This window comes from Drosophila rhopaloa, unplaced genomic scaffold (genome assembly GCF_018152115.1).
Source record: "Drosophila rhopaloa isolate 14029-0021.01 unplaced genomic scaffold, ASM1815211v1 contig_163, whole genome shotgun sequence".
Taxonomy (NCBI): Eukaryota; Metazoa; Arthropoda; class Insecta; order Diptera; family Drosophilidae; genus Drosophila; species Drosophila rhopaloa.
The window spans coordinates 10,065,224-10,080,098 of NW_025335043.1; the positions used below are offsets into that span (position 1 = coordinate 10,065,224).

The 14,875-nt window shown below is 40.5% G+C and overlaps 7 protein-coding genes across 7 annotated transcripts; 4 read left to right on the forward strand and 3 right to left on the reverse strand.

Annotated features, from left to right (window-relative positions):
- The first annotated feature begins 2,070 nt into the window (after positions 1-2,070).
- Positions 2,071-2,486, forward strand: LOC108040368 (uncharacterized histidine-rich protein DDB_G0274557). Its single transcript, XM_017117824.2, has 2 exons — positions 2,071-2,082; positions 2,142-2,486. The coding sequence occupies exons 1-2, from the start codon at positions 2,071-2,073 to the stop codon at positions 2,484-2,486; spliced, it is 357 nt and encodes a 118-aa protein (XP_016973313.2).
- Positions 2,487-5,370: 2,884 nt separating this feature from the next.
- LOC123037426 (neuropeptide-like 3) lies at positions 5,371-6,059 on the forward strand. Its single transcript, XM_044458013.1, has 2 exons — positions 5,371-5,453; positions 5,564-6,059. Exons 1-2 carry the CDS (start codon positions 5,442-5,444, stop codon positions 5,825-5,827), a joined length of 276 nt encoding a protein of 91 aa, XP_044313948.1. The 5' UTR covers positions 5,371-5,441; the 3' UTR covers positions 5,828-6,059.
- Positions 6,060-6,514: 455 nt separating this feature from the next.
- LOC108037992 (A-kinase anchor protein 14-like) lies at positions 6,515-7,124 on the reverse strand. The gene is made up of 2 exons (XM_017114676.2): positions 7,057-7,124; positions 6,515-6,994 (listed from the first exon to the last, which is right to left on the reverse strand). Exons 1-2 carry the CDS (start codon positions 7,066-7,068, stop codon positions 6,587-6,589), a joined length of 420 nt encoding a protein of 139 aa, XP_016970165.2. The 5' UTR covers positions 7,069-7,124; the 3' UTR covers positions 6,515-6,586.
- A 376-nt stretch (positions 7,125-7,500) lies between these two features.
- On the forward strand, positions 7,501-8,110 carry LOC108036934 (A-kinase anchor protein 14-like). The gene is made up of 2 exons (XM_017113349.2): positions 7,501-7,561; positions 7,624-8,110. The coding sequence occupies exons 1-2, from the start codon at positions 7,550-7,552 to the stop codon at positions 8,020-8,022; spliced, it is 411 nt and encodes a 136-aa protein (XP_016968838.2). The 5' UTR covers positions 7,501-7,549; the 3' UTR covers positions 8,023-8,110.
- Positions 8,111-8,579: 469 nt separating this feature from the next.
- LOC108036933 lies at positions 8,580-9,041 on the reverse strand. The gene is made up of 2 exons (XM_044457801.1): positions 8,930-9,041; positions 8,580-8,848 (listed from the first exon to the last, which is right to left on the reverse strand). The coding sequence occupies exons 1-2, from the start codon at positions 8,939-8,941 to the stop codon at positions 8,621-8,623; spliced, it is 240 nt and encodes a 79-aa protein (XP_044313736.1). The 5' UTR covers positions 8,942-9,041; the 3' UTR covers positions 8,580-8,620.
- Positions 9,042-11,551: 2,510 nt separating this feature from the next.
- Positions 11,552-12,218, forward strand: LOC108036928 (A-kinase anchor protein 14). Its single transcript, XM_044457800.1, has 2 exons — positions 11,552-11,618; positions 11,675-12,218. The coding sequence occupies exons 1-2, from the start codon at positions 11,607-11,609 to the stop codon at positions 12,131-12,133; spliced, it is 471 nt and encodes a 156-aa protein (XP_044313735.1). The 5' UTR covers positions 11,552-11,606; the 3' UTR covers positions 12,134-12,218.
- A 1,012-nt stretch (positions 12,219-13,230) lies between these two features.
- LOC108036932 (calphotin) lies at positions 13,231-13,990 on the reverse strand. Its single transcript, XM_017113346.2, has 2 exons — positions 13,888-13,990; positions 13,231-13,824 (listed from the first exon to the last, which is right to left on the reverse strand). The coding sequence occupies exons 1-2, from the start codon at positions 13,897-13,899 to the stop codon at positions 13,231-13,233; spliced, it is 606 nt and encodes a 201-aa protein (XP_016968835.2). The 5' UTR covers positions 13,900-13,990.
- Between the last annotated feature and the right edge of the window lie 885 nt (positions 13,991-14,875).

The window sequence follows — 14,875 nt, forward strand, 5'->3', positions numbered from 1 at the left end:
ATACCAAACGACATTCTAATGAGCTCGTGCTCTCGGCTCAAGTGTTCTAGTTTGCCATGGCGCTGAATCTGCTGCCGTTCGTGAACTTTTCCAGCAGATGACAGGGCGCAAATGGAAGCCTTAAATATCACAATCGATGGCAGACAGAAGCGAAGCCAAGTAAACTTCAGTCAAAATAATAGCACCAAAGATGAGCTTCAAATGCGAGTACAACTTTTATAGAATATGGCTTATAAGTAAGAATTATCTAAAGTATATGTTGATTTTATTATAACTTTTATTTTAGGTCTATTTATACACCATGGATGGTATTATTTGTTCATCTGCCTCTTTTATTAAGTAAGTCTAATGATAATAAGATACACATTTTTTGGTTTATTAATTGTTGTTCTCCTCTCAATATTCGGGGAGAATAATCCAAAGGTTTTCACAAAATTTATAGATTCAAACAACGGAGATAACAAAAATTAAAAAAACATTTTTATAAAAGTAAGTCTTAGAAATTTAAATTAAATTAAAAATCTGGAAAAATTTGTAAAGCTTTTATTTTGATTGCAACTGTATGTTCTTCTATGACGACAGCAATGTCTAGATCTTGATTTCCACACACTTAAAGAAAAAACTATTTTGTATGGCGCATTCTCAGACAAAAAGATAACATAGACATAGAGATAGGCAACTAATTTCCACGGAAAAAAAATGCAACAATTAAATTGGCAAGTGTGAATTTCCGCTGACCAAGAAACAAAAACAGAGGAGCCGAAAAACAAAAATGCCATGCTGTAAAACCAACAGCAATTTGCGAGTAGTCAAGGTCGCAGCGGGGCAAATGTAACACTAGCATAAATTATGCTACTATGGTGATACACAGATACAAAAGCAAACACAGAGACACTTTGCCACTGCTCTTGGTCTAACGGTACGAGCGAATTGCCAGCGCAAATTGCAATGAAGTTGCAGCAGCAACATCGCCAGCAGAAGCAGCAACAATAACAATTACCAGTGCCAATTGCTGCAGACAAGCATCGAGAACGGCGACAATCGCTGGGATATTACTATAAGACTGGCAAAAAGACAACCTTAAGATAAGCTTTCTGAATGAACACATAAGCAGCTACTCTGCAATTAATTAAGGCACATCAGCAATGGGAAAAAGTTGGGAAAGAGGTTATAGCAAGTTAACAAAATCTGAACCCATAAGCAGCTACTCTTTAATTAATTAAAGTACACCAGCGATAGTAAAGGGTTACGACTGGTTAAAAATAACTCAAACTTAATAGTACTTGTTTCAAAGATGGGAAGGCTTACTAGATATATAAATAATGTTAAAAGCTTAAAGAAATTAAGGAAATAATAAATATGCATTGCGCAGTAATACAATGTTATATTTATTTGATAATTAAAAGCTAACTAAATGTTTAGATAAATAACTTTTTTTTAGTTTTAATCTAGAAAAATGCCTGTTTTTCCCTTAAGGTAAAATAGAAAAATAGACAACTAGCAGAAAGAATACAAAGCGAACTGAGATTCAGGAATTGTAGGTTCCTTAAACTTGAATAAAACATGTGTGTTTTTTAGATGTTTTGTCCCATTGAGAGCTATTTACGTTAGAGCATACCCATGGCAACATTGTCTAAAGTGTCTGCCACCTCATTGAACCCAACCGTGGCAGAGTTCAGCACTTGGGATTGGAAGGGGTCGATGGATGGAGCGTCTGAGACACGGAGCGATGGCTGCGGGTAAACAATGCGGCGCTTGACAAAACTCTGTGCGAAAAAAGCAGACAACGCAAAAACAACAATTGAAATGAAAACGAAACGAGCTGCAATTACAACGGCAACAACTGCAGTTGGTAGACTGCAAACTGCGGATGCAAACGCAAAGTTCCACAACATTGAAGCCTCTCAGCAGCGGCGGATATGGCAACAAGAGCATCTGCATCTGCAGCTGTTGTTGGTGGCTAGGTGGCAAGTGAATAAAAGCCACCTCCACTCCATCGAGTGGCATCAGTTGCAGGCAGCGAGCCACCGAGACCCACCACCAAGGATTAAGCCACCCACCCACAACAAGATGATGAAACTGGTAAGGATATCGCGGATTAACTCTTGAGAAGAACCAGTCTAAGGATATTCCATCAATAGATAGTGTCACTACTTTCCATCTGCGCCTTGGCGGCAGCTCGTCCTGGATTCTTGCACGGCCACCACCATCATTATCCGGAGTTACCCTACTATCCACACCACCACCATGTGGAACCGCTGCACTACCATCTGCCCGCTGCCGTTTCCCACCAGAGTTCGACGGTGGTGCACAGTGTGCCGCACCACATTATCAAGCCTGTACTTCTGCCCACGGTGGTGAAGACCGTGGTCCATCCGCCCATCATCAAGGCCTACCATCCTGCGCCCATCATCAAGGCCTACCACCCGTTCGATCCCTTCCATCTGCACCACCACCACGACTTCCACGATTACCACCTCCACTAATCGACGATTGGCAATTGACGATGACTGACGATCGATAACGATAACACTGACTACCGATAACGACGACGGGGATGATGCAACCTTTGAATGCTGTGTATGATTGCGTGTGTCGATTGTTAAAATGTAAAGTCCAAAAGGAAGTTTCGCTGTAAGCTGCTGAATATGCTATTCCCTCTATCTTAAATACTGTACATAAAAGAAACAATATCTAAAATGTTCGTTTTAATTTGGGATAAAGAAGTACACAGAAATGGAAAAGAATAATTTGAGCTTAGACAGTAAAACAGTTTCAAAACAGTATAAAATATAAGCAATTGGAACTACGACTAAAAACATTTAACATTGAAATATTTAAGACAAAGATTTCTTATGGATTCTATCGAATTTTCCAATCACAAAGAGAAATCAACTTTTATTTTCCTACCTTATCAAATTACTTAATAAATTTGATAGCACAACTAATTATTTGGATAATCACTTAATACTAATCTTCTTTTTTAAGTAGGAACCAAATAAAGGAAGTGACGTCAAATGAGATTGGATATTTGAGTCGCGAGACCGCAGAAAAATCACTTCCCCATATCGAGGTGACATAATTACTCTGCCATCGCAATTAACCGAAAAAACCATTCGATACATTCGTTGGGGGATGGCACATTTCCCATGCTGACAACACAAGTTGCCACTTCATGTGGCAACCAAATGCTTTTTCTGTGTTATGCAAATCAGTGCATAAGCAGATGATGAATGCCTATGCAGGCGGGACAGGAGGGGGTATCTCTGGTATTGGCCAAGAGAGGTGATAAATAGTTGCCACTGTTGTTGCCACTGTTGCAATCCATTTTCATTGTGAAAATGTACCCAGAAGGGATCCAGATTTATTTCAAGTTCAAGTCTATTTAGCTTTTGCAATTGCCCAAGCGTTTTGCATAAGCCAATGCAAATTGCCCCTGTATTTTACCCACACTGAACACACCCAGCGATATATTCACATTCAGAATTAGCTTAATCGGCAAACATTGCCATAAAGCCAGTCAAATGGGATATTCAAACATTTAATGTGACATAAACATCAATTTGCAATGAATACTTAGATAGTGGGCTTTAGCAAAATCAGAGGTGTTGCTCAGAGGGTTTCTATAGAAGGGTTTAACTATAGTACGCCTCTGTTTACCACACAAAATGAATACTTCCTTGTTTGGTGCATTAAAATCAAATTAAAATCAATATCAATCAGCAACTACCAAAAACTATAACCCTGAAAACTTTTCGCTTTTTGTTTTGGCCTGCCTTTTCATCGCCGAAATTAGCCGCAAATCGGTTATGGTTTAAGCCAACTTTTCGGAGTGGTTCGCTGACCGGCAAACGAGGCAAATAAAATAAAATAATAAGTAAATAGATTCGGCAAGGTAACTGCGGTTTTTGTATTATTTTAGAGACACGTGATTCGGTAGCTCATTAAATGTAAACAAACGAAAAAAAAGCAAAAGTAGGAAAGACGTTGAGATAAAAAGGTGTGGTCTTTTTATTGTTGGAAACCGATAGCATTGGGATTTATATTTGTTTTAAGATGCCAATAAATATTTGCAATGTAATTTGTATACAATTTTAAAGATAAGCATAATTAGAATTCAGAAATAAATATGCTGTGAAATGTGTTAAACCTTCATAAACCAGTAGCTACCGAAATTAAAATCCTTTAGAAAAGATTTCTCTCAAAATGGAAATATATTTCCTGATCTGTACTGCATGACGGCATTGTAATAACTCACTGCCCCCGACAGCGATCATAAAATGTGTCTGATGTGCTAGTGTCGCACTATTGCACAAGACAAAATCGCTTTGGAGACAATCTCTGTCGATTGGCCGAGCCCGGAGGCAAGTTGGCTGACCAACTAGCAACTGCCATGCCCGCCGGTGTTATTGGCAAGTCACATTAATCAACGTTTCGCCAAGTTGGGGACTTAATTTATGCAAGCCAAAAGTGCAAAGAGCAAGCCTCTTATTCCCTCAACTAAGCCGCTTGAATTGATTCTTTTCGCTGGGCTCACATTACATATTTTCCCCCTGACATGATTCTATTTATTTGTCTGCTTAATTGTGCGACGCATGCAACAGTGTCAAGTATACGCCGCATAGCCCCGAGTGAGATTTTTGAAGGGGGAAGGGGGATTGTGTCCACTTAGAACATGTCTCGCATTGCATAAATCATAAGGCGGCGAAATCCAATCGAATCAGATCGCTTTGAAGTGGTCAGTCAACTGAGGGAGAACCTGCACAAGTGCACTGGAAAAAAGTAGCATAGCTTCACAATATTCTGGGACTGTAAAAATACATAGATGTTTATATGAATCTCTAGGAACTACAATATGATATTCTGTTCTTTCTAAAAAACAAAACAATTATGTATATAAAAATATAATGATTAATAATAGGAATATGTCAGTTTTAATTTAATTTACTTAAACGTAGTCTAGTTAATTTTTTAAAGAAATATAATATAATATACATAACTAATACAGTTAAAAAATATTGAAATTATACCTTGAGATTCAAACACATTTCTTTGGGTTTTTGAGAGACAAAAATTTCAATAATCTTAACTTTCCCACTCCTAGTAAATTAGTCTCTAATTGAATGTTTCATATTATTTGTTGTTTCACATTATTTATTGTTTTTATTATTACTAATTTTTGACTGTGTGACAGTGAAAGACGAGAACCTGCCCCCGGAAGGTTTTGCATTCGGTTCGATTCAGATTGGTTCTATGTGGCTTAACTTGGCTTTAAGGCTGTGGAAAATGTGTTTGTTGCCGGGCCAAATGAGTGCAGAGTGCAGAGGCGTGTTGGCGACCCATTTAGAGAGCCCCAACTGCAGTTCTGATTAATCTGTATAAATAGGCCAGTCGGGAGTGCAGTTCTATGTCAAATCGTTGCAAACCATCGACAAAACAAAATGTTCAAGCTGGTAAGTGGCTTAAAATGGGAAAAGGAAAATAATGATGAAAAAGGAATTCTAAAAGGGGTTTTTAAACCGTAAGAAATACCTTCTGATAATAGTATTTCCTCCTTTTCCAGTGCGTCTTCGTTGCTCTCCTTAGCCTGGCTGCTGCTGCCCCAGCTCCTGCTCCTGTGCCCGCTCCTGCTCCTGGACTAATTGGCCCTGGACTGGTGGCACCTGGACTCTGGGGACCCACCGTCGTGGCCGGACCTCATCTGCTCGCTCCCCAGGTTGTGAGCGTGGTGCCCGGAGCCATTTCCCATGCCGCCATCACCCAGGTGCATCCTTCCCCGCTGCTGGTCAAGAGCATCCACGGCCTGGGACCCGTTGTGATCGGTTAATCCTTCTGCTGGATCCAGCCACCCATAATATCTCACCCAAAACGCCAGCCATCCAGCTCCTGTTCAACTTTAGCCATTTCCCTGCGGATTACTTCAATCACGCATCCTGTGCCCTGTTTATAAAGCAAGCAAGTCCAGCAATGAGAAGAAAAAATCACAAAAAAATGTTTAGACACTAAAATACATTCCAAGCAATAAATTACCTACCATACTTGTTATAGCGAGCGTAAAAGTTATTAGTTTCTTTTATTATAACCTGACGTTTGAAGCAGCCTAAAAGTAGGCTTTAAAAATTCTCAAGCAAAAAGTAAGTATAAGACCTGTATAAGAGTGGGAGATATACAAAACAATCAATTTGATTGAACCACTATATTTTGATGACTTTAAATATTAACCATATTTTTATTTTTTATTAAATGAAAAAACAATGTTAAAGGGTATATGACTTATGTATTGTTCGGTATACTTTATTTTTCCAAAACATCCGTTTGAACATTTAATGGCTAACCAAATTCATCTTTTTTTATGACAATGTTTAATTTAATAAAAAGCCACAGGGAAACAGGTAGCTATAAAGCAAGTATATAAAAAGAACGATGTTGACAAAGGCAAAGTAATTTCACAAGTTGTCAAATGGTTACTTAATGCTGAAGCCCTCCAATCCAGAAATGTAAAAACACCAGAAAATAACTTGTTATTGAAAAACTAAAAACATTTATTTAAACAAAAAATCGTAAGTACTGTATCACATTTGAATCCTTAATGGTGCAGGGTGTAGGCCAGAGGAGCGGAGTGCACCACCGACTTCACGAGTGGGGCAGAGTGGACCAGGGGCACGGAGTGGACGACGGGAGCGGCGTGCAGGGAGTGCACCACTGGAGCGGCATGGACAACGGGTACGGAGTGCACCACTGGAGCAGCATGGACAACGGGCACGGAGTGGACAGCCACCGCTGGATGGGAGTAGGTGGTGGTCTTCACGATGGGGGCAACCACTGGCTGCACCACCGCCTTGCTGTGCACCTGGGTGATGCTCTGGTGGGAAACCGCCGAGGGAGCAGAGTGCACCACCGATCCAACCTTGGCCAGGACGGGCTCGTGCACCACATGGTGGGTCTCAATCAGTCCAGCGCTGGCGGTGGCGACCAGGAGAGCGATGACAGCAATCTGGATTGGTAACATATTGTTAATTGAGATCTTCTTTTTCCTTAAATATCCCCTAGACTTACGAATTTGAACATCTTGAGTGGGTTTGTTGGTTGGTTGTTTTTGAGGTAAGCTCAAAGAGATGACTGATGCTGGTGGAACCTGCAGATGAGGCTTTTATAGCGACTTACCAACGCAGGCTAAGGGCTCAAACAGACAGAGACTTCGGCTCGGAAGTTGTCCACCTTGAGGGGCTTTTGATAAGGCACGAGATACTTCAGACTTCGGGCTCCAGCGATCCGAGCTTTTGGCAATCGGCAATCGACAACGGCTGCTGCAGCAAAGAGTAATCATAATGAGCTGACTTCGCCTCGATTTCGACTCTCAATATGATCAAAGTCGGGTCATGCAGGGGCGTACTGAAGGTCAGTGGTTGGGCTTGAAGCATCGGCTTATTTGAGCTGCGCTTTCGGGGTTCTATATAAGTGAGGTTTGCTGTTCCCAAACATCACCAGTTATCCCACGAATCTTTTCAAGCTAACAACCAGCAGTTGCTTCAACAAATCAACTACCAAAATGTTCAAATTCGTGAGTAACACAAGAAACATTATCCTCTAGAACTTTAAGCAATCAAAGGTTCTAAATTACAGATCGCCATCGTTGCCCTCCTGGTTGCCACCGCCAGCGCTGGACTGATTGAGACCCACCATGTGGTGCATGAGCCCGTCCTGGCTAAGGTTGGATCGGTGGTGCACTCTGCTCCCTCGGCGGTTTCCCACCAGAGCATCACCCAGGTGCACAGCAAGGCGGTGGTGCAGCCGGTGGTTGCCCCCATCGTGAAGACCACCACCTACTCCCATCCCGCGGTGGCTGTCCACTCCGTGCCCGTTGCTCCAGTGGTTCACTCCGTGCCCGTTGTCCATGCCGCTCCAGTGGTGCACTCCCTGCACGCCGCTCCCGTCGTCCACTCCGTGCCTCTGGTCCACTCTGCCCCACTCGTGAAGTCGGTGGTGCACTCCGCTCCTCTGGCCTACACCCTGCACCATTAAAACCCTTAATTTGATTGTTTGTTAACCAATTGTATAAAAAAACTAAATAAAAATCTGAAAAGTATTATTGATCCTTAAATAACAAAAATATTTGTATTTTATTTAATATTAAAAAGTAAAATAAAGTTATTGAGAAAAACGATAACTATAATTTACAAGAACAGCAGCAAACCTCAATTTATTCAATAATCATAAAACAATGGCATGGTAACTCCGAAAATTAATCGCCTGATTTATTTGTTCATTTTAATAAGAATATAATTTTCATAGGTATTTAATAATACACGTCGCGTGCATTTAGTTTTATCTCATGCTGAAAATTAAATAAAGTGATATTAAATATTTTTTTAGAACTTTGTAACAGATAATTTAAGTTTACAAATATAGAACAATCTTGATTTCACAAGTCATTCATTTAATATTTAAGACAGATGAAATAACAAATATTGAAAACGACATAAAAGATAAAAACTTCACTTTCAATTTGAAGTCAAAAGTCTAAATTTACCCAATAGAAAACATTCGCAACTTTTTTTGATGGGATAAATAATTTACAACAATTTATTTAAGCAATAACAAGAGCAACAACAATGCATGGTTAGTGGCCTAACGTAAAAGGTTTGCCATAAAAGCAAAGTTCAAGCCGAGGAGACATATAGATGCCTGAGGTTAATGTGGGCAGATCCCTTGTCAAACTCCGATTAAGAAATCTGATTTGGTGGCCAGAACAGTCGGAAACTTTGAGCGCAGCAGGAAATGTCAGATTATGATGGATTTGGCAGGCCTGAACCAAAGCAAGGGCAACGATAACCAAGGTGTAGAGCAACTACAAAAATATTTAAATAAATTTCATATAAATTTATAAACGTAAAAATAAAATAAATATTTCATATTTTGTTTTACTCACCATTCTATGCATATTGAGGCAGCTGATTATTGGATCTAGTCTTAGTTTGAATTTGGCTCTGCGAAACTCCAGTAAGAACTCATGACCCACTGAGGCCTACGCAACGTTTATATAGCAAATTTGTCAATTGATTTGCCAAAATGACAAATGACATGCTCAATTTAACGAAGGTCTTACAACGGGCCTATTTAGCAAAACGATTGAATAGACCAGAAAACAGTTGTTGACCTGATCAGATCACTGATCCCTAAAATATAACAATGAGTCTAAAGCAAAATATACAACAAAACTTATAAGACACGTAAGTATAAAAATTAGACGAACAACAAGAGTTTATTCTTTTTGTCTTGAAAAACAAAAACAGCAAGAAACTGTGAAACAATGTTAATATATAGAAAACTCTTCTCTGCTATTTATAAAGTAAACAAATTATCAGATTAAATGTCAATCAACCCAAAGCATTATACTTTTAAAACATGATGAAGTAAGAATGATAAACTAAGTTAAATTTATATAAACATACAGATGTAAACGATGTACTAATAAAAATTCCAAAAAAGGTAAGCTTTGACAATTAAATTACATTGCAAAATTCGTATTAATTAAAAAAATTAATTTATTTGTTAAAAAATCTGGTAAAAGTTGGTAATTAATAAGTTAAATTAACATATACATATGTTAAACCGCATTAGCATGTGACTCAATCCATAAAATAAAGCTTGTAGCATTAACAAAACATATTTACAAATAAATAAAAACAACAACTTGTGTATCTTATCCTGCGATGACTGATTGAATTGTACGAACGATCGGCAAGCATCATTCCATAAAATTACAGACACCTCAAATTAGGATTTACGAGAGCACGGACTGAATCTCAATCTGGATCTGTGTATAATTTTCTGGGTATTCATTTTTCACATTACCACCGCCAGATGTTTATCTTAAGTACGTGTAACTGTCGCTCGATCCAAAAGTCGAGCCCCAAAAAACCAAAAACACAATGACACAGACGCCGTCGAAACAACAACGTCCAGCTCGAAATTGTGGGTTAAGTGCGCGTGGGGCTTGTCCGGCGGATGGCCTTGACATAGGGACTGGGACTGAATCTGGGACCGAATCGGGGGTCTTTATCTGTCACTCGACCAGGCACTTAACATCTACTGGCTGCTAGCTGCTCACTGCAGTTGGTAGCCGGGTCTTTATGGCCTGGCCATGAATCACTTGAGAAGCCGCAGCCATCAACTGGACCCGTCGATGTTGCAATCGGATTCCGACTGCTCCAGCTTCAATTTGAATGCAGACGTACGCATATAATTTATTGCGCTTTTGTTTGTGGCCCGTTTAATGAAGGGCAAAGTCGATGGCTTCGAGGGTTCTGATTTGGGTCAAGTTCGGGGATCTGATTAAGTACTGCGTTCTTTACTCTTACGTAATTTAACATAATAATGATTTTATTTTCGTATATGTTTTTTTTTCTGTTGCCTTTCCATGCTTTTCAGTATATTCCAATAAATTAGTTAGTCATTTTATTCTGCGTATATTTATAAGAACAAAGGAAAGTATTCAATAAAAATGTTATATATAACAAGTACGACTTCCACGCTCGCCAAGACATAATTTCTGTTTTGATTTAATTTTTGTTTCCCAGAATTCCAAGCCAAGAACCTAAATTTGCTCTTATCTCATAGTCGACTTGCATTGCCAAAAATATTACATCATTTTGTCTAAGAGTTTGACCGTCTTTCCCAGAACTGCTTGAACAATTGATTTGAACAGTTTGCATTTATATTTAGACCATGTGCTTTATTCATAACCAATTCAAGGTAATTTGCTACTGTCTAAGTCCTTTTGACCAAGTTGGCTTGAATTATATCTTCTTACATGATTTTAAAAGGTCACATTTATTCTTAGCTCATGTGCTTGGTTCATTACCAAGACGAGGTCCTTTCACTGACAACTGTCATAACCTTTAATTATCAGTACAATCCATGCCAATGTTACTCATGTTATGTGCACAATCCTTATCGAGTTTTCATCGATATTAGTTACGCTTTTACACATTGCCACATTCATTCATTAGCGTTATGTGGTAAAAGGTCACATAACGAGCATCCTAGAGGACACACATCCACGGGATGGACTCCTTGGGGGGAATAATGTGAGTGCAACTCAATTACTGCCGTATCAAGTGATTGTGAAAGGCCAGCGAGGAGGAGGATGTAGCATCTTCGGGTAGTGGAAGTGCAAGGATAACCCACGCACTCTATGTGCTCCTATCTGAAGGCAGTCTCATTTGCGTAAGCGACCGCATCTAAGGCCAATTACTTGGCCCATTGTCGATTGATTGGCCTGGCTTGTTCTCCCGACTCGACTTCCTCCTCCAGTCGCTCGATCTCACCCACACAAAGCCACTGGAACCTAGGTCAGTTAACGAACTGCGTCTTTGATAAGCGCTTAGAAGCCAGAAAGCCAGCTGAAAACCCGAATAAGTGTATTATTTGAAACACAAACCGGTTCGGGTCTCAAGTTCAGCCGAGTACTTAGCGACAAACAATTGAGGTTTGGACCAAACTAGGCAACTATAAAAGCCCAGCGTTTGGCCTGTCATCATCAGCAGTTGCAATCGATTCAGCAATCCAAGCAAACCCCCCAAAAAAAAACCAAACCTCCAAAAATGTTCAAATTCGTAAGTGTTCAAGGAATTGGATAATGGAAAGTGTGAACCGATTGTGTCCTTTGCAGGTTGCCTTCTTCGCTTGCCTGGCTGTGGCCGCCGCTGCTCCCGGTCTGATTGCCGAGACCCACTCGATTGTCCAGCCAGCGATTCTGGCCAAGACCGCCTACGTGGACACCAGCGCCTCCTCGGCCATCACCCACCAGAGCAATGTGAACTTGGTGCGCAAGGTGCCAGTGGTCTACTCCGCTCCAGTTGTCCATGCTGCTCCAGTTGTCCATGCTGCCCCCGTGGTCCATGCTGCCCCAGTTGTCCATGCCGCTCCTCTGATCAAGACTGTCATCCCAGCCGCTCCCCTCATCAAGACTGTGGTGCCAGCTGCTCCTCTGCTCCACACTGTGGTCCCCGCTGCTCCTCTGGTCAAGACTGTGATCCCAGCTGCCCCACTTGTCCACTCCGTCCAGGTCCAGCCTCTGGTCCACTCTGTGCACAGTGCCCCAGTTGTCTACTCCGCCTACCACAAGTGAATTGACTAAAAGTGCTTTAATAGGGTCACGACAAAATTGTTAAACGAAAAAAATTAGAACCAATAAAACAATGGATTGAAAATAATTTATGTGTTATTTGTTTTCTTAAAAATATGGAAGGAGTTGTTAATCTAATTAAATTTTTAGCTATTGATATTTAATGCTAGAGTATAGAGAGTAATGGATAGTAGCTTTGTTTTCAACCTATTTCAGTAATGAGCATTGATTTGATTTGATTTTTTAAGTTATCAGTTGCCTTTAAATAATTGTAAGCAATAAAAAATAACCTTTGATTTCCGAAAGTCAGCAAGCTCTGATAATTTAATTAAAAACTGTATGATAAAAAAAGTGTGTCCTTAGTTTTTTTCAAATATCTCAACAGAACAGCATATCAATTAACAATTTTCAACACGTTGTCAATCAATTCTGTTTAATTATGAGTCGGCAATATTGCAGTCTTAATCGATATAACGCGATTATCTGCGCAGAATTGGTCAAATATAGCCTTGGTAACTGTTATGAAAATGTTGGGATACTGCCCACCCAAATCTGTATATAATCAATTTAGTTTGTTTACTTTATTCCTTCAAATCTCTCTCTAAATAAACCATCTTGATATCCTTTTCTTTTAATCCATAAATAGAACATTCCGAGACTATCAAAAGCCTCTGTATATATGGATCACATATAAAGTTTCAAACAGAAAAACTTCAGCGCTAACACTTCGAAATTTTAACCGAGAAAGTCAGACAAGAAAAAAAAATATAATTGACTTGCATAATTTATTTTTGGCTTTGCCGCTGGCATCTTTGCGGTTTTGTTATGTTTTCTTTCATTTAAAATATTTGCACTGAGCTACTGATTTGAGCTTGACGTTGAATACTAATGAATGACACTCAAATAAAAGTCATTCAAATTGGTTATTTAGATGCTAATTGAATTGGATCAAATCGATCAGCTATTCAAATTTAGCTTTTGCCAAAAACTGGATCTTTTCATTCCCCTTAGCAAAGTATATAAATTTCACAATTTATAATATCAACAATCCAATTTATTCAAAGAAGCAATTATAACAATCCGTCCGATCAAACAGTTTCCTAGTGGTGGTAGACATGGGCCAGTGGGGCAGCGGCCACGGCGACAGTCTTGACCACTGGCACGGAAGCCACCACCGGGGGGATGAAGGTCTTCTGGTGGTGCACCTGGGTGTGGCTCTGGTGGGATACGGCGTGGGGCAGGGCCTTCACAACGGACACGGGGGCCACGTGGTGGACGGCGGGGGCAGCCACGTAGGTCTGGTGCTGCACCACGGGCACGGACTTGATGACGGGAACAACGGGAGCCACATGCTTCACAACGGGAACGATGGGAGCCACATGCTTGACAACGGGAACCACTGGGTAGACCGGAGCCACATGCTTGACCACTGGAACCACTGGAGCCACAGTCTTGTAGACGGGAACAGAGGGAACCACAGTCTTAATCACGGGAACAGCGGGCACCACATGCTTCACCACGGGAGTGAGCACCGCCTGGTTGTGGAACTGGGTGAAGCTCTGGTGGGAAGTGGCCACCGGGGCACTGTGCACCACGGCACCCACCTTGGCCACAACTGGAGCCACGGCCACATGGTGCTCCTCAATGAATCCAGGAGCAGCGGCGGCAATGGTGGCCAGGGCACAGATGGCAATCTATGGTTGAACAACAAATTAGATCCTGCCATAGATCCTTAAGTCCTTTCATCATATACTCACGAAGCGGAACATGTTGAGTTGGTTTGAGTGGTGCTTTGAAGTCGACGAGTGACTGATGCTGATTTCAAATTAAGTCTACGGCTTTATATGGCCAAAAATTTGCCAGCCAGATTGTCCTTCAAGAAAGCCAACAAACAAGCAATTGGCAAACTCGTTTGAGTTACATTGAACTTGAACCCAGAGCTAAACTAAACATCTGCGAAACCAGCCGACAATCAATTGTCGTTAGGCGCGAAAAGGTTTCAAAGTTCCAACAATAACCCAAAGATTAATTCACCCAAAAACGAATTGTTAGTTCAGGTTCAGAGCCCAGTCGAAGGTTGTTCGACTGGTGTCAGGCCGAAACAAGAAAGGAAAGCTAACTTCGGGCGGAGCCGAAGTTGATATACCCTTGCAGAATACTCTGAAAATTATATTCTCCAAAATTATTCATATGCATTCTTAATACTCAACAAAAATCCCAACTTCCTAACTTTAAAAACACCAAAGTTATGGCATTTCCAATCGTTCAGTTATATGGCAGCTATAGGATATAGTCGGCCGATCCTTATGAAATTTAATAGGTAGGATTGATTGGCTAAAAATAAAACCCATAGAAAATCCCAACTTCCTAACTTAACAAACACCAAAGTTATGGCATTTCCGATCGTTCAGTTATATGGCAGCTATAAGATATAGTCGGCCGATTCTCATGAAATTCGGTAGGTCAGATTGATTGGCCCAAAATAAAACCTATAGAAAATCTCAACTTCCTAACTTTACAAACACCAAAGTTATGGCATTTCCGATCGTTCAGTTATATGACAGCTATAGGATATAGTCGTCCGATCCCGGCCGTTCCGACTTATATACTGCGTGCAAAGGAAAGAAGGGTGTGTGCAAAGTTTCAGTTCGATATCTTTAAAACTGAGAGACTAGTTCGCGTAGAAACAGACAGACGGACAGACAGACGGACAGACGGACAGACGGACAGACGGACAGACGGACA